This window comes from Lampetra fluviatilis, chromosome 14 (genome assembly GCF_964198595.1).
Source record: "Lampetra fluviatilis chromosome 14, kcLamFluv1.1, whole genome shotgun sequence".
NCBI lineage: Eukaryota > Metazoa > Chordata > Hyperoartia > Petromyzontiformes > Petromyzontidae > Lampetra > Lampetra fluviatilis.
The window spans coordinates 10,491,452-10,510,742 of NC_136288.1; the positions used below are offsets into that span (position 1 = coordinate 10,491,452).

Below are 19,291 nucleotides of genomic sequence, written 5' to 3' on the forward strand. Positions count from 1 at the left end.
AGTTCTAATCTAAAATGATACACACACACATACACACACGCAACTAACAGAGACTCAACACGGTTGTCAATAATGTTGCCCTTTCGAGAAGGACCATTTGCCTAAACGTCACGTATGTTATGTTTATACTGGTAGGAACCTCCTGGTTACACCAGCCCACAGGGGATTATTGTGTCCGTCCGTCGTTCATCCAAAAATGGGATGGGTGGGGCTGGGTGGAGAGGGGAGGGTGGGGAGGGGCTGGGTGGGGAGGGAGGGGCTGGGTTGGGAGGGGACGGGTGGGGAGGGGCTGGGTGGGGAGGGAGGGGCTGGGTTGGGGTTGGGTGGGGAGGGAGGGTGGGGCTGGGTGGAGAGGGGAGGGTGGGGAGGGGCTGGGGGTGGGGCTGGGTGGGGAGGGGCTGGTCACCCCGTGGTGCCCTTATAAAACTCAACGTTTAACCTGCTCACGCCGGCTTGTGCCCGCCCTCACAGTCGGGCATATTTGTGGAATACACCACGCCGCCGTTGACCCTGGCCATTGACCGAGCAACCCAACGTTCCTACCAGCTCCCTCCGCAGGAATGTGTTTTCTCTTATGGGAAGTGTTATTGATGAATGCGTTGTGCTGTTTGTCTCTTTTGCGGTTCAACTGGCAGTGCAGTATCACGATTTTTTGTGCATTGCTTTGCATTGGCGTTCGATTGTTTTTAAATAGGGCCTTGAAGGTCAATTTGTTTATTCCAAGTATGAAAAAAATAAGAATAGGTTTGACCCTTCATGGCAATAAAACAGGTGTTAAGATTTACACCATTGGAACCTCATTTGCCAGGAGAAAAAATATGATAATTGTTGTTTTACCCTTTTATCTGCGCCTTTTGGCGTCATCTGGTCCGACACCATGTGAGACTAGGCTCTAAGGAAAGCTGTCTCGGTGTGGACCAATCAACTTCAAGGACAGTGCATACATTATCAGAGTTTTTTGTTTGCATTACGACTGCAGGTATTGTGGTCTTTGCAAACATGACTCCTTGTAAAAAAAAGGTGTCAGTTTTGTTGCATTACCCCACGCGAAAACATGCTCTGATAAGAAATGTATTGTCTTTGAAACGGATTGGTCTACACTAGAGACAGGCTTCTTTAGGGCCTAGTCTCACCAGTGTTAGACCAGATAACGCCAAAAGTGGTCGTTATGCTATTGCATTTGTTAAAACAAATCCTTAATTATCATGTAATGATTAAAATAGAGAACTTCCGCTCACGATACATGCATCGAATTGCACGTGTGTGAAATTATTGTTTCGTGCAAATTGTACGCAGGAAGTGTACATTCACTCAGTACGTGTGGCCAGTCTTCTCAGAAGCTAAGCAGGTTTGGAACTAGAGAATAACTTTGGATGGGTGATGACCGTGCCTAAAAGACAGGTTAAATAGGTGCTGTGAACAGCAGAGGGCAGTGCATAAACATCCATTGATGTTCTGTGCCCTCCCGACCTCACGAACCTACATTGACCAGCCAGGTGAAGTATGGTCAAACAATCCTCACAGCCTACAAGCTGCACTGAGGCCCTTAACCAGCAGTGGATTGACAGACAGACTAGGCCACGCATGTGCCACGTCCGTACATTTGCGCATGTCCAATTGAAGGCTTCCCACTTTAACGATATTAATTGTTGCATATGTGGCACATTAGGGATGGATCACTCTTTTAATTATGTCCTTGTGCAGCAAGGGAGTAAAGTGTGGTTCTGTGAAAGTCCTGATGTGCTGTGCAGTGCATCAATGCATGTGTGTACAGCAGCATGTGATGACTGAGTCGGGCCTGTAGGTGGCTGGCAGGGCTATTGAATGACCGCGCGGATATACCAGTCACATGGTTAATGGCGGCTCGGGCGCAAGGCTGGTTGTAACACACGTGTTGTTGCATTTTGCAGAGTGACGGCGCTGTTCTTCCCAAGATTAATATTAACCACAATAAATAAATGTGCTTGCCCTCGATTTGGAGCACCTGCCCACGTCCCTCATTTCGAGTGTGCAACATGTTCACGTACGTCTATGCTCATATGCGCGTGACTTGCCGATGTCCCGTTGAGGCTAATGGAATGAAGTAACAAATAAACCCCACAAACAAGACGGAACTCGAATCGATGCCCCCCGAGTTGTGACAAGTCATCGAATCGCCGGGGTTTGCGTGGGTGACTTCTTATGTGCCAAATCTTAAAAAATTAACCCGTAAAAACAAAGTTTTTCACTATAAATCCTTTATATGCGTGGCGGCTAGAGTCCTCTCGTCCTCTGGCTTGAGATGGCTGCCACCTATGGGTCAGATGATTGTCTGCCACCATTAAGCAATTGGTAATTCAATATTTAATTTTTCCCCCTAAACAGTGTAAAATTTTGGAATTTTTTTTCTCACAAAAATGCATTGTCACGCACAACGAGTGTGTGTGCAAAATGTCAGTTCGATTGGATCACGGGAAGTGGGTTAAAAAACGACCGAAAGATTTGTACGGTCCTAAGCAAACAAGCGAACTTAATATAACGGATTTAAAAATAAAAGTATTTGAAGTTTAATGTCAGATTGCTTGTATGCCTTTGTCGCATTCAGCAGTGCCCTAATGTGACGTGGCATGTGGCGAAAGCCTGCCTGTTGGTCTGAGGGTGTCATGCGAATTGGGCATCGTCTTCTGATCCATATCTTGTCTTATTTCATTGCCACGTTCGGCTGCGTGATAGTGGTCGCTGGGCCGATTTAACAAGTCAAGTCCAAGAGCAGCGAGGTTCAATAAAGGTTGAAATTCACTCAACCGGGAGCATTTCTCTGTTAACGACAGGGCTGGTGTGATTGAATTACCTTGGGTGTCCTTGCTTAAATGTAGAGGTGATGTGTCACTATAATCAAGTGCTATTTGTGTAACCGTATAACTTGGTGGGCATCCAAGATCATACGGCATGGATTTTATTTCACGGCAATTTATACCGGACAAGCAAAGTGTGAATGTGTTCTCAAGGACATTCGTAAAAAAACAACAACTTCCCTTTAAGCATCGGTGGTTGGGAAACAGGGCCTCTGTTCAACGGATGGAAATGTTGCGCAACAATATTTGTTTGCATTTTCGCGTGATTAATGTTTTCTTCCCCTCTCTTGCGTAACGCTGCTGAGAGAAAGACGCAACGAAGTGAGTCACGCTCTCTGTGCTGCGGGAAATGGAGGTGCTTGAAGGGCAAAAAAAAGTAAAACTGCTGCTTATGCATGAGGGGTAATTAAAGCTGCTCTCTGAAGCGCAACGTGCAATTAGCGTGGCCGGTATTTTAAAGCTTGTAGACACAAGGGGTACACGCCAAGACTCCGATTTATATGAGCTGAGCGAAAATTGAAAAATGAGGTTATGTGTCTGCCAAAGTGTGTAGCTATTGCCCCCCCCCGCCCCGTGGTCTGCCCCCCCCCCAGTACCCATTGAACAATGCAATTGAGTTTTATCATGAAACCAAATCTGATTTTAATTGGAAAATATGTTGTTGTGGTATATATTTGGACTTGATAGCAATACATAGCTTCTTGGTTCTTTCAGTAAAGTCACGTAGAAAATTATTTTATTATGTTTTATTTTTATTATTTTATTATTTGCCTTCTACGTGACTTTACCGAAAGAACCAAGAAGATGAATCCTGCAGTCACGAAAGCTTTAAATCGAAAAGCAATATATATATATTTTTTGTTTGTTGCAGCTGGGATACCCCCTTGGCGTTCAAAATTCTTGTTTACATTCACCAATTATCATTCTCTGTTTGCTATTCAGATATTATTATCATCATGCCAACACCACCCCCCTCACAGTCCTGCAATGCCACACTCAATCCTACTCATCAGCTGAGCTGATCTTGTGATCTCCACCACAGCGGTCATCCTCTCAGGCATGCTCTTTCCTTTGGCTGTCACTCCATCATCAGTTTCACCTTCCACCTTCCATCCCCCCTTCTCGTGGCATATCTACCCAAACCCACTTACTCTTCTGACTAATCAATATGGTGTATTTAACTTGCGCATGTTCTATTATCCACGTGTTTCTTTTCCTCTCTCTCAGCGCAATTCCAAGTGTGTACCTTCATATTCCTGTACACATATTTCAGATTTAGTTTCACCCTCTTTGACAATATCCATGTTTCTGATTCATACATAAACTGACTAAAAAAACCGTTCTTCTTTACGTTGCTTTTCATTATTAATTTCACGTTTCTAAAATCTCAGCAAGCTGCTCACTTTCGCCTCTTTGTCTTTATTATTTTGGTTCCTTCAATAGCTGCCCCGAGGCATGCACGATCTGAACACATTCCTGCGGAGGGAGCTGGTAGGAACGTTGGGTTGCTCGGTCAATGGCCAGGGTCAACGATTGTGAGGGCGGGCACAAGCCGGCGTGAGTAGGTCAAACGTTGAGTTTTATAAGGGCACCACGGGGTGACCAGCCCCTCCCCACCCAGCCCCAACCCTCCCACCCCCCACCCAGCCCCACCCTCCGCACCCAGCCCCTCCCTGCACGACGGACACAATAATCCCCTGTGGGTTGGTGTAACCAGGAGGTTCCTACCAGTATAATCCACTCACAGACAATCAAGCCCTCAATCTGTCAGCGCATGAGGGGTCTGGGGGGCCCTAGTGGTCAGCTTGCACTGTGCGCACTGACAGCCCTGGCGTTCAACTTCCTCCGGAAGTCTTGGGCCACGCACCGCGCACGGCCTGAGGCTTGGAGGCACCCCGGCAGTCCCAGGCCCCGGGGCACTGGCCCCATTGGCCTGATCCATAATCCAGCCTTGTTACTACCAGTAATTTTTTTTTTTACAAAAAACTACGACGTTTCGATCGCAACACAAGCGGTCGTCATCAGGTGGAGAGAAAAAAGAGGAGTTAGCCTCTAAAGGCAAACTGTTTATAAAGGTTTAAAATGGGCGTTGCCCAAGTGTCAGAACGGAGTGGGCGGGGCATAAGAGCCCTGGGGGAGCGTGATTGGAGGAGCTTATGTTAATGTGAGGGATTAAAAATGGCGGGCCTCGGCATATTGAGCGGAGAAGGTTATGTTAATGTGAGGGATTAAAAACGGTGGGCCTCGGCATATTGAATCAGAATCAGAAAAGGTTTTATTCGCCATGAAAGTTTGCACAAACAAGGAATTTACTATGGCAGGAAGGTGCATACATTCAACATGTAGGAATCTTAAAAACTTAAATAAGTGGTATACAGTATAACTATACTAAAATTACAAAGTCTAACTAATACTCAGCGGAGAAGGTTAGGTTAATGTGAGGGATTAAAAAACTGGTGAGCAACGGACAGTGCTAAAATGGGAACATTACAGCCAGTTATGACTTAAACTGGTTGATAACGTCCTTCCAGTGATTTCTGAGTTTGTACCAATCCTCTCGGTTGAAATTGTGTCTATGTCTGTATATATAGGATGGATTCATGAATAAATATTTGTTGATAGCCAGTGGGATTGCAAAGTAACTTCGTCTTAGAGAAATCAATTTTGTGTGAGCCAACCACATTAAAACAATGATCAGATCACTAATTTTAACGTAATGTGTTAAATCAAATCTGGATCTTGTGTTTGCTTATGATTTTGGAAATATGTTTGGTGACCCCTGCTATAAGGTGATGGTTTTCATTGGGTCCTCAGCTGGTTCAATGCACTATTGCAAGTGAGTTGGTCTATTTTTTTAATCCTTTATATTAAGTTCGCTTGCTTGCTTAGGACCGTGCAAATCTTTCGGTCGTTTCTTAACCCACTTCCCGTGATCCAATCGAGCTGACATTTTGCACACAGACTCGTTGTGCGTGACAATGCATTTTCGTGAAAAAATTTCCAAAATTTTACACTGTTTAGGGAATTTTTTAAAATATTTAATTACCAATTGTTTAATGTTCCCAGACAATCATCCGACCCATAGGTGGCAGCCATCTCAAGCCAGAGGACGAGAGGACTCTAGCCGCCCCGATGCCACACATATAAAGGATTTATAGTGAAAAACTTTTTTTTACGGGTTTACTTGTACCAAGTTTTTTTCATGTTTTTAATTTAATTGATCATTGCATTTACCTTGGTGGGAAAAGACACAATTCGACGGATGGTCAATTCACCTGGAAAATAAGAATGGGTAAAGATGAAAAAAAACTGTTTTGCAGCATTACATCCTAATGGACTGGAACAGTTTCGATTTAAAGCTCTCGTAACTGCAGGGATTCATCTTCTTGGTTGTTTCGGTAAAGTCACGTAGAAGGGAAGTAATAAAATAATAAAAATAAAACATAATAAAATTTTATTTTATTAAAATTAAACATAATACAATTTAATTTTATTATGTTTTATTTTTATTATTTTATTACTTCTCTTCTACGTGACTTTACCGAAAGAACCAAAAAGATGGACTGGAACAGCTTGAATGCTACGGCTGTAAAATTAGGCAGCGTACGTAGTGGCGATCCAAAGAGAACATTGCTGATGCTATCCTTCCTCTTTCCCCACCACTCACGATGCTAAGAGTGCGTGTGGCTGTCCGTGCCAGCGTGGCACAAATTCATCGGAAAAGATTGGCCATGCTCCGCTAAGCCTTTCAGATCGATTTCTACCGGTTGTCGGTGAGTTGCTGCCACGTTCTTCACAACGTGAGCTTGATTTATTTTGGTTAGTGACTCTGCTTTTTTTTGGCTGCGAATGGTGCACGACCTAGATCGGCGTGTGCAGTTTCAAGGTTCTGGAACATTAAATCGTGAGTTTGATATACCGTCCTGCGAAGAACTGCAATGCGCCGTGTTTGTTCGGTTCAGGCCACAGGCGAGAACACGGCAGAGCAAACGACATAAAGTATGCATGTATGTATGTCGAACTATGCTCACAGCATATGTTGCCAACCGTGCTGAATCGGAGCTGCAAAAAGGTTGCATTTATTTTATGAAATCGTTTAGGCAGCTGTGGCAGCGATGTGTCTGCAAGCTTCGTCTTATTTTGTAAACCTGGGTATATTCTACGTACAAGCCAAATAGAGCAACATAATCAGCTGAAAATTGTAGAAAGACATGAAACTTAAAAAAATAACCGCATCATCATCAGCCATGATATATTCACAGTCGGATGAATGCATGGCCACACCAACGACATCCATCAATTATGCGATGCCACAATCCATCTCACTCCTTCGACTGAGCTCATCTCACCTCCACATCGCCACGGTGATCATCCTCTTGGGCACATTCTCTCATTTGGCCGCCACTTTTTCTGCCAGCAGCTTCCCACGAAAAAAAGCCTCGCAGAGATAAGATATTGGCACTCGAAATGTACGCAAAAGGATACTGCTGCATCTAAACCGGAACCAAAGAGTGACCAACGTAGAAGTGAGAAAAACGTTGGACGTCGTCAGAGAGCTGATGCAGGCAGTCACGAGAAAGAATCCCGCACTGTTTGTACACGTATGTAGGATGGACAAGAACAGGAAATTAAAAAAGTGTGCTGTTGTTTTTTCGATTTAAAGCTTTCGTGACTGCAGGGATTCATCTTCTTGGTTCTTTTGGTAAAGTCACGTAGAAGGGAAATAATAAAATAATAAAAATTAAACATAATAAAATACAATTCTCACGGCTGCTTGCGTTGTGGCCGAAACGTCGTGAGAATTGTATTTTATTATGTTTTATTTTTATTAGTTTATTATTTCTCTTCTACGTGACTTTACCGAAAGAACCAAGAAGATGTGCTGTTGTTGTCGTTTGGAAAAATGGAAGGAACCGTAAAGAGTGGAAAAGCTAACAGAGAATGGCTTTGACGAGGACATGCGAGATTGGTGCCAGAAAGATGTCGCCACTACATGAGCAGATTGACGGCACAAGACAAGAGAGGAAAGTTGGAAACAAATGACGAGATGATGATGATGATCATCATGATGATGATCATCATCATCATTCCACAGCCATTATAGCTCCTTGTGACGTTTCCTCGTCAGGTCCGCTTGCTTTAATTAAAACAGTCAACATAATATCAACAATGTGTGTTTCTTTTCTGATCCACGTGATTTTCTCTTTGTCCCTGAGTGCGATTCACAAAATGTGAATCGTGTCTTTATCAGAATTTCGTTGCAATTGGCAACGTTTCTGATCAAAATATCATCGCAGGTAATGTGCACTGATTGAAAATGTAATTCTTTAAGCACGTTGGTATGTTAATGTTTATTATCAAATATTTTGGTTTATTCACTCCATTCTGCTCACATTCTTCTGCTTGATATAATTGTTTTTTTTTATATCCCGATCACATATTCCAAGAAATGTGGTTGACTTTCGTTTCAATGAATACCAAACGTGAGACATTTTCAGGGCCCTTATATACAAGTCTCTTTTGTTAAGCTAAATACAGTTTCTGGACAAATCAAGTCACGAGGAAGAAATGTCAGCATGCATTTATTATGATGTCACTGCAAACATTTTTAGCCATTTTTTTTAAAAAGGAGAAAACTATCTCGAATATAAAATGACAACGTATAAACACAGTTACGTATACGAATTTCAGAGTCATGGTGAATATATGAAACTCATTTTTTTCCTGTGGAGGAGTGTGTGTGTGTGTGTGCGCCCTGCGGTAGTAACATGGTGCTTCGTGCACTATATTACGTCGTCAGGAACACGAATGTGTGGGTGACTAAGGTGTTCACACTGGCTTCGACCCTTCACTTCGGCCTCAATGTGCACATGGCCTGGCACAGGTGCCGCGGTGATGCTCCTACTGCTGTGGAGTGACTCATGCAGCCACCTGTGGCTGCAGAGTTTGGTAGTACATGTTGTATTACGTCGTTTATTGTGAAAATTCGGTCACAGTTCCTATGACCTGCACTGTTTCATTGCTTTTATGGCTTTATTTTGGTGATTTTCGAAAAGTTTTTTGGTTTGGCCATGTTTGTTTGTTGTAGTAAAGAGTTAGACTGATGGCCTTAATCTAAGTTGTCTTGTGGTTGTTGTTGTTTGACTTGCATCCCACTGGGATATTTGCACACAGCGTTGGTGTACGGTGATTTTTCTGCAATATTTTGCTGTCTTTTCTTGGATTTTTTGTTTGTACATAGTCACTTTAAGATGTTTTCTTGTTCATGTTTTTTTGTTTGTTGCGGTTGCACCCGATTCAAGAGCCGAATGGCTCACAGGGCTATACCTAATAAATGAACTTTGAACTTTGACGTCATCACCAACACTTAGTTTGCGAATGCCGGCTGCTGGTGTTGTTGTTGTTGATCTCCACTTAACAATCGCTTGCCCTTAGTCTACCCGATGTACAATGGAGAACGCTCGCCTTTCCCTTTTGCTCTCGTGTATCCAGCGATGCTCTACGTGATGGGAGCCCTGGGTCCAGCAGTCGGATACCTGCTGGGGGGCATCCTCATCGGCCTGTACGTCGACCCCTGGCTGGAGGCCCCCGGAGACCAGGGCGACCCGCGCTTTGTCGGGAACTGGTGAGTGAGAGGACCACCGTCAGAGAACGCGTCGTTCCCTCGAAGCATCCACGCGTCAATGTCACGTCAGCTGCAGACAGGGGGTAGGACACGTCACACCCCTTCGCCAACTTTTGGCGAGCCGTCGAACGGAGGCGCGGTCACTGCGTCGCGCAGCGCTTTCGGACGCGCTTCTGCGGCCGTCTGGAACGCTCTCTTCCTTTCCGATATTAGTAAAGCCACTGGAGCTGTGCACTTTTAAATCATCATCTGGATTGACAAACTCATTCATTTAGAACGTACGGCGCGAAAGAAGTTCTCCATCATGCATGCATTAAGGCATTTTCTCATTTTTTTTCTATGATAATGTGACCTCTTCCTACTTATCAATATTGTGCACGGCTTTTTGGATTCATGTTGATCTTCTTTCACACCGTACGTCGCCAACCGTGCTAATCGGAGGTGCTGTGTTTAGTTTGTTGTCCTTTCCCCGCACCTCTGATCATCATGGTTGGTTTAATATGGTGCGAAAGTAGATCAACATACATACACCACCACCTGCTATGGGATTTGCACGGTTTTCGACTGTTATCTTTGACCAAACGCAGTTGTTCTATGAGGCATTGTAGTCCCATAGACTACTGATCTGTCCACAGCAATAACCTACTGTTCAGCTACGCTACTACAAACATACTCCAATGTACAGCACAACCTTCCACGGTGCAGAACGGTAATTTTCTGAAAGCATAACTTCATCTCTTACAGTAATGTATGAGTTATGGGGTCGATTTGTGGTGCAGTAATTAGCGCACTGGGCCATGGACTCCGTTGTGTTCGGTCCACACCCATGGCTCATGTCAGTGGTATGATCACATCTGGTTCATGGGTCCTTTACCAGCAATGGTGAAGTATGGTTAAACTGTCCTCATCTTCTTGGTTCTTTCGGTAAAGTCACATAGAAGGGAAGTAATAAAATAAAAAAAACATAACAAAATAATATCATTCTCACGACGTTTCGGCCACAACGTCGTGAGAATTATATTATTTTGTTATGTTTTTTTTTATTACTTCCCTTCTACGTGACTTTACCGAAAGAACCAAGAAGATGAATCCCTGCAGTCACGAAAGCTTTACATCGAAATTTAAACTGTCCTCGTTACTGACAGCTTGAGGGAGGCCATCATTATTTTAGTAGAATTCTATTATTACACGCGTTATTGGAACATTAATATTAAAAATGGCACTTTTACAGCGATACTTTCCTCTATGATGGTATGTCCCAGTTTGGTTCGTTGAAAAAAATAAGAACTATTTTGTACCAAAACCCCCCGATGGAATTCTATGAATGATGCAGAGTGCAGCTTGTGGATGGAATTCCCCAATGGAGCGTTTACCGCTCTCTTAATTGTGCAAGTTAATCTCCAAAGTTTTGCAAGGTCAGCATAGTTTTGTTGGCGTGTAAATCTCCAATGTTGTCAAGTAAGGAGTAATTATGCTCGAAGCTGAAGTCAGCAATCTTTACAATTGCTGATCCCATTAAAGTGGGGGGAGGAGGGAGGGGGGGAACGGTTTGAATGAACGTACAACGACATGGATAGGTACACTCCGTTCTCCGAAAACTGGGGACCTTTGTAACAAATGTGCACTTCATTAGGAGACGCATGGAGGGGGAGTAAGGCACTTTTTATAAATGACACAGTCTGGCAATTCATTTTGTCCGCGGTGTTTGTCGACAACAGTTTTAATGCGTTGATCCAAGATTCATAATTTATGTTGCTACACGCAGGGCTTCGAGCACTGGGCCTCCGTACCCGTCTGGTTTGATTTCCTGCTATAGCTGCTGATGGTCGGTGGAATTGGTACGTGCACTGTGTTATGAACTGGTGATCTTCTTCTTGGTTCTTTCGGTAAAGTCACGTCGAAGGGAAGTAATAAAATAATTAAAATAAAACATAATAAAATAATTCTCACGACGTTTCGGCCACAACGCAAGCAGCCGTCCTCAGGTGGAGAACAGGTCTGTCGAGAAGACAGAGTCTGATTGACTCTGTGCTCAGGTGGAGAACAGGCACACAAATATAGTTACCATTTTAATGATTACTTGAACAATTTTTCGTATTGCACAGTAGCGAATGGACACGTGGTAGTTTCATAGTGCTTGGTATATCTCCCTGTGAACTTAGTGACAAAAGTTTTTATATATTTCTACAATGGATAGCAAATGCAGTTGTCTTCGTATAGTTATCGCAATTTTTTTTAAATATTGTGTATATTATGTTGGGGACATTTTTTTCCGAATAAATAAAGAAAGATGTATTTATTTCAGTACAAGGTACACATCTATATGTGCCCATAGACTTTGTCAGATATTTATTTTTCTAAGCGTGGGTATATATTTGTGGTTGTTCTCCACAACGTATACCGGTACGTAATTGCTTTATAAGCTGGGCAAAATGGCAACACATTCCAGCTAGTAGGAACGTTGGGTTGCTCGATCAATGGCCAGGGTCAACGGCGGCGTGGTGTATTCCGCAAATATGCCCGACTGTGAGGGCGGGCACAAGCCGACGTGAGTAGGTTAAACGTTGAGTTTTATAAGGGCACCACATGGTGACCAGCCCCTCCCCACCTAGCCCCTCCCCTCCCACCCCCCACCCAGCCCCCCCCCCCCAGCCCCTCCCCACCCAGCCCCTCCCCATCCTCCCCACCCAACCCCTCCCCACCCTCTCCTCTCCACCCAGCCCCACCCTCCCCACCCAGCCTCTCCCCACCCTCCCCTCCCCACCCAGTCCTTCTCTCCCCACCCAGCCCCTCCCTGCACGACGGACACAATAATCCCATGTGGACTGGTGTAACCCAGGAGGTTCCTACCAGTATAAACTCCTTCATTACCATCATCAACAACATCATCAGCAACCATGGTCATTCTGCTGCTGGATGAATGCCTCCCCAAGTCACCATAGCCATCTCGTGCAAATTCTGCGATGTAACATTCCACACAGCACGTGCACACGAGCTGATTGCATCGCTCCATCTCTTCGGTGGACGTGCTCTCGATTGCCCCTTTGTAACTATTCTTGACCAATGATACTCATTCGTTCTAGTGGCACGACGTGCCCCAGCTAATTTTCTGAGTGTACTGCAAATCTTTGTTTGGTTATAGATCTAAAAACAAAAAGTGCAAAACACACCCCCTAACGACGCTTTGAGAACAGGATACATTGAAAAGACCATGTAAAAGCTGTATGTCTGATGGGACTAATAATGAAAAGCATCATACCGATCCGCCAAAGGAGGAAAGTTTTCAGTCAGTGCATATTGCAGCGAAGGCATATGGGTCACATACATGAACACACAAAACTTAAAAGGACACACAGAAGTATTTAGAGATGCACGCTTGGGATTATGCTGAGAGACGTGAGGAGCAACACAACGAACCGGAGACTGATTTGCAAATGAAGACGTGTCACAGACGGCAAGTGGGTACGGGCAGGACACCGCTGGAAGGGATCACGGCCAATGGACGAGAGTGGTGACGGAATGGCAGCCAGACGAGGGAGCAACATCCAAGAGGAGGCACCAAGGGGACGAGCGATGAGACTCGAGATCTGTGGTTCTTAGCCTGGGGTGCACGCACCGCCTGGGGGTGCGTGATGCCTTTTTATTCCCGGAGTGCGAGACGTGGCCAGATTTTTCTTTTTTAGAAGGTAAATCCTCGAAAAACGAATTAAGCACGGGCACAAACGTGCAACTACTTTGTTTCGTCAAACCCTATGTGTATTTGTTAACATGATACATTTTAACACGTGTGAGGCTTTCGCGACCAATATTATTCATAATCAACGTTTTTTTGGGTTTAGATCACGTTATTTATAAATGTGTCGTAACCCTCCACCACCCGACACGGCCAATCAGTAAAAAAGTGTCACATTGACAAAAGACAAATAGTTCACTGCTTTAGCCCACCGGTGTGTTGAAGTGTGAAACCAAAACATTTACAATTTGAGTACGACGTTTCGCTGGTAATTGCATCCAGCATCATCGGGCAATTCGCCAGAATGTTGTGGTTTCACGCTTCAACACACCGGTGGGCTAAATCAGTGAACTATTTGTCTTTTGTCAACGTGACACTTTTTTACTGATTGGCCGTGTCGGGTGGTGGAGGGTTACGACACATTTATAAATAACGTGATCTAAACCCAAAAAAACGTTGATTATGAATGATACATTTTATAACGGTTGAGTATCAAAGGGGTGCAAAGCTGCTGCAGTTAAGGTTAAGAACCACTGCTATAGACGATGGCATCATGAGAGCGGAAGAGATTGGGGATAGCTTCATCCGGCGATGGATTCATATGGCCCTTGATGATGATAAACATCTGATTAATCATATAATTTCTCTACATGCCGTGTTTTAGATCATATTTAATGAATATCAAAAGAGTCAGATTTCGTATTTAATTACAAATGATTGATTTCTGGAAGTTAAACTTCGTTCGTTTCTCAATCCGCTTGTCCTGGTGAGGGTCGTGGCAGCAGCGTGTTGAGTAGTGGCGGTCCAGACTTCACTTCTCCCTGTCAACGGACTCCAGTACTACTACACTATACACTACTACACTATACACTACACTATACACTACATTACTATACACTATACACTACTATACACTACTATACACTATACACTACACTATACACTACATTACTATACACTATACACTACTATACACTACTATACACCAGAGGTGGGACAAAGTCATTGTTATGCAAGTCCAAGTCGAGTCGCAAGTCATCAAATTCATGACTCGAGTCTGACTCGAGTCCAAGTCACATGACTCGAGTCCACACCTCTGCTATACACTATACACTACTATACACTACATCACCCTACTATACAAGACTCTATACAGACTCTAGCTCTTCCTGGAGAATTCCCAGGCGTTCCCAGGCCAGCCGAGCGACATTGTCCAGCCAGCGTGTCCCGGGCCTGCCCCGGGGTCTTCGCCCAGTGGGACGTGTTGCCCGGTAGAGTTCCAAGGGGAGTCTACTGGGGGCAGAGCCGGCCCAGCCACTAAGCGACCCTTGCAATTGCAAAGGGCCCGTGGCCAGCAGAGGGCCCCCTAAAGTCACTGCTAGCGAGTGGGTGAAAAAAAATCATACATCAAAGGGGCCTCCAACCAAATTTTGCTTAGGGCCCCCAAAGGTCTAGGGCCGGTTCTGACTGGGGGACATCGTTTACCAGGTGCCCGGACCACCTCAACCGGCTCCTCTCAATCCGGAGGAGCAGCGAGCGGCTCGACTCTGAGCCTCTTCCAGGAAGTTAAAGTAACATATGAACAAAAAAAAAACATTCCGTTTATATTTAATGTTTATTTTATGTCACGTGACTTGTTTTTCTTTTCCTGTAAACAACATGTAATGCTCCTTAATTGTGGGATCACTCTGTATCTGCAGAGATCGTAAGCACTCGTCATATACCGATAACACTGGGTCAACACACTTTTTCTGGCACAAGGTATTTCAATGGTTTTAAGGTAATTTTGGGGTGCTGATTCCAAATCTGGCATCAGTTTTTGTCTATTTTTGAGATATCAAATATTGCATTTTCAATAAAAACTGCAGAAGAAATATATTAAATAAATGTGGATATCTACATAAAATTTAATTATAAACGCACTATCCTAAAAATACAGCACCATATTTTAACACTAAAGCAGTCACTGACTCGCAACAACTTGCAATCATAAGTGACAGAGTTAATTTCGGGAAAAATCAATGAAAATGGGGTATGCCGAGAGCATAAAAATGAGATGTGATAGAGCAAATCTGAGATCAGATTTGGAATCAGCACCCTGAAATTAGTCTAAAACAGCTGCAAAAGTCGAGGCCAGAAAAAAATTATTTTTTTGTTGTTGACCAGTGTAATCCTCAAGGAAACCCCACGTGGTGCTTAATCGTCCTCCCAACGTGTCATAACAGCAGAGGGCACTCTCAGCCCGGCTGCATTGCGTAACGCCATCGAAATTCATGATCCATTGAGAACGCACTGCAAGCTCTCAGGAGCTAAGGTCACATTGAAATGTTTTTGCCTTGATTGCGATAGACAAAAATAACTGCGCAGCCATCAATAATGGACACCCCTCCCAGGCCATTGACCTTAGCCTCCTGCATTAGTGGTGCATGTTTGAAATAGTGTATTGGATTTTTCTAAATTGAATTGAATAGTGTCACAAAAAATATACATGATATTGTAATGCACCACTAGAGGGCAGATTGGTTTATCATATGCGTGTAAATTGAGCACCGCAAATGCTCGTCTTGCAGAGTAGATGTATACCACACGTACATTAAAACATTGTTCTATGAAATTATTAAAAATATAAACAAAAATGCTCATCAATAACAGTTCTAGATGCTTTTGAGTGCACACTTGAGAGGCTTTCATTGGCAAGTAGAGTGACATTATGTTAGGGAGCCATCGAACAAAGACGGTGAAAGCATCGCACACTTTCAAATGCCCTTCTGCGGCCGTGTCGCACTTCTTTACAATATTAGGAAGCCACTGGAGCTAAGCACGTTTAAATCTAGATTGAACACCCATTTATTTACAAGTGCTTTTTGTGTTGAGTTTGTTGTCCTTCCCCGCACCTCGGTTGGCTATGCACTGTGCGAAAGACGTTCAATATACGTACATGTGTGTATGAACAAAAAAAATATATATATATCTTTCAGCCCTTTGTCAATCCACTGCTGGATAAAGACTCCTCAACAACAAGCGGATCTTTATTTACATATATATATGCCATACTTGAGCATGGGTTGATGAAAGGGAAGATCGCTGGCCATGTCAAGCAATTAAATATGCGACGAACTAAACATCTTCTTGGTTCTTTCGGTAAAGTCACGTAGAAGGGAAATAATAAAAATAAAAAATAATTAGATAAAATAATTGTATGTTAAATTTTTATTATTTTATTATTTCCCTTCTACGTGACTTTCAAATAATTTCATAAACTAATTGTATTATGTTTTATTTGTATTATTTTATTATTTCTCTTATACGTGACTTTACCGAAAGAACCAAGAAGATGAATCCCTGCCGTCACGAAAACTTTAAATCGAAAGCACTAAACATCGCCATGCTTTCCCTGCAGAGGATGTGTCGAGGATGTTCTTCGGTACCCTCACACACAAACACCAACACGGGTTAAAGGTCAGGGGTCACGTGAGCACTACCGTGCACGACACGCAATGCGATATCTGAGTGGAGGACACTGATCGGATTGGTGCGGGGACGGATCGTAAAAGACCAGGGAAGGTGTTTGGCGGAAAAGTGGGGAGACGGGCTACGAAAGGGGATTGAATTGGGGAGTTCGGAGTTGGCTTTTGGGATGATGAGTGTAAGTGGGGTGTGAGCTGATGTTTATATATCTTTTTTTGTTGTAAAATTCATGGATAACCTCACCTTGCCAATGATGGAAGCACCCACCGCTGAGCCCAGCACACAGGCGAGCAGCAGAAAGAACCGCGTGTGCATCTCGACGTGAATCTGGAGGACACCACGCATCACGCGGGTTACATCACACCCACACAGAGGTCGCAAACGGGTACCCGATACCCGTACCCTACCCGATACCCGGCTACCCGTACTCGGCCGGGTACGGGTACCCGTTTGCGACCCTGGTGCGGCCGGGTACGGGTACGGGTAGGCCGTGAGTCACTGGTGAGTAACTGTTTGTCACTCATTTCTCAACGTCTTGTCTCTTCTCACAATTCAAGTTCCTAGAATCAACCCACCCGCGCCTGCAACATGGCTTCATCCCAGAGGTCGCAATCAGGTACCCGATACCCGTTTGCGATCCTGGTGCGGCCGGGTACGGGTAAGGAATCAAAACTCGTTTGCGACCTCTGGTGTCCATATAAAGACCCTTTTTCGACCAGCTCGATTCTCCTCTTCACGTGTATAATAAATGTGAGCACGGTTCATTTACGTTCTCTTAACACGTGTATATATATACATGTTTCTGAGCCTCATTCTGCTCTTGCAGGTGGAGCGGCTTCCTCATGTGCGCAGTGGCCATGTCGTTGGTGGTCGCCCCGATGTTCAGTTTCCCAAAGAAGCTTCCCCCGCGGCCGCACAAGAAATCCAAGCAGGGCAGTGACGAGCCGGGAGCCGAGGACCCTGGGAAGAGCGAAGACAACGGACTCAAGCAGAAGTGCCCCAGCAACGAGGAATCGAACGCTTCTTCGTCCGTCGGCTTTGGCAAAGACATCAGAGGTTAGCCGTGGAAGCGTTTGGCTTCGCCGCGCAAACCTCAAACGTTAATGGATGCGATTCGAACCGCCGGTGGTGCTAGCTGTGTAGAAGTAGTACAAAAAAACTAAATTGGTTCCAAAATTACGGATCTAAAATGATGACGAGATAGCAAGATCACCATTAAAATTCGAGCGTTCCAAGTCCTCATACCCACATGCTTAAACAATACATTATTTTTCGATTTAAAGCTTTCGTGACTGCAGGGATTCATCTTCTTGGTTCTATCGGTAAAGTCACGTGACTTTACCGAAAGAACCAAGAAAATGAATAGATAATTTATAAGCAGCTTCGGAGGCAAGTCGCCGAGTTCATTATATTTAAGGGTGCATTGCAAACCACCTTTTCTTTAACCTTCTCTTAAAAACCAAATATTGTACGCTATCTAAGTTTGGCAAGGTATTTGGAAATTATAATCCGAATAGTACTCTTTTAATATATCTATACTGGAACGTCTCTTTCTATCTGCATTTTGTCGTTGTCACCCTGTCTCAATGTATTCATCTCTCCTCTCCTCTCGCTGCATTCATCTGCTCCCTACTTTGTCTCCCTTTCTATTTGTTTGTATCTCCCTTTGCATCCCTGTGTCTCTCATTGTCCGTGTTTCCCTCTTACTATCAACCGTTTTTATCTATCTTCTTTATACTCTTAGGTTTTTCGGTAAAGTCACGTAGGTAAAAATAAAAATAAATAATAAAAATAACAGAAATAATAATATAAATAAAATAATAATATAATAAGAAAATTATTTTGTTTCTATTATTATTTTTATTATTTATTTTTATTTTTACCTACGAAACTTTACCGAAAAAACCTAAGTGTATGAATCCTCGCAGTCATGAAAGCTTCAAATCTAGAATAATCTTCCTAATCTCTTTGTCTTTCTGTCTCCCTCTGTGTTCTTCTGTCTCTCTTGTCCGTCGACCTCCGTGTAACCCTCCCCATCTTTCTCTCCGTGTTTAATTTATTTTGCCTCTGTCTCCTCAACCTGTCTCCTTCGCTCCGTCTCATCGTCATTGTCTCTAGAATTCCCCCTTTGTCTCATCTTGTCCGTCTGTGTCTGTGTCTCTCCATCATCGTCTATTGCTGACTTGTCTCGATGTCTTTCGCTGCCTGAGCCTCTCTCCCTATATCAGTTTTGCGGAGTGAAAATTTTGCGTGCCCATTATTATATTTCACTTCCTTAACCGTGCTGGCTTACGACACACACACACACCACACACTAAACAAAAAGCCATTGTTATCTTACACCAAACGCAGATCAGTTAGTCAGATTATTTCGGCTATTTTTTTGTCTCCTGTCCAACCTACGCAGTCTTCTCCCAACGTTCGGCACAGGCCACCGTTTCTGGCGTCGGCATTGCCAAATCTTGAGGAGTAGAATTGTGGTGTTGCGGGGCATCTCAGGAGATGATCCACGGGCCGCTTCTCCTGGCAAGCTCATTGGTCGGTTGTGTAGAAGCCCCCCGGCCCCCCCCCCCCGTGATTTAATGAGAGTTGAGCTAAGGAGGTCTCGTTGCAATGGTGACCTGGCTAAAA

At 43.9% G+C, this 19,291-nt stretch overlaps 1 protein-coding gene across 1 annotated transcript in view; it reads left to right on the forward strand.

Moving 5' to 3' along the window:
- Positions 1-19,291, forward strand: part of LOC144935868 (solute carrier organic anion transporter family member 5A1-like) — a 41,448-nt gene that overhangs the window by 9,523 nt on the left and 12,634 nt on the right. The window contains exons 2-3 of the mRNA XM_078862700.1: positions 9,327-9,459; positions 17,487-17,716. Coding sequence (XP_078718826.1) covers positions 9,327-9,459; positions 17,487-17,716 — 363 coding nt within the window. The remainder of the gene's footprint in view (positions 1-9,326; positions 9,460-17,486; positions 17,717-19,291) is intronic.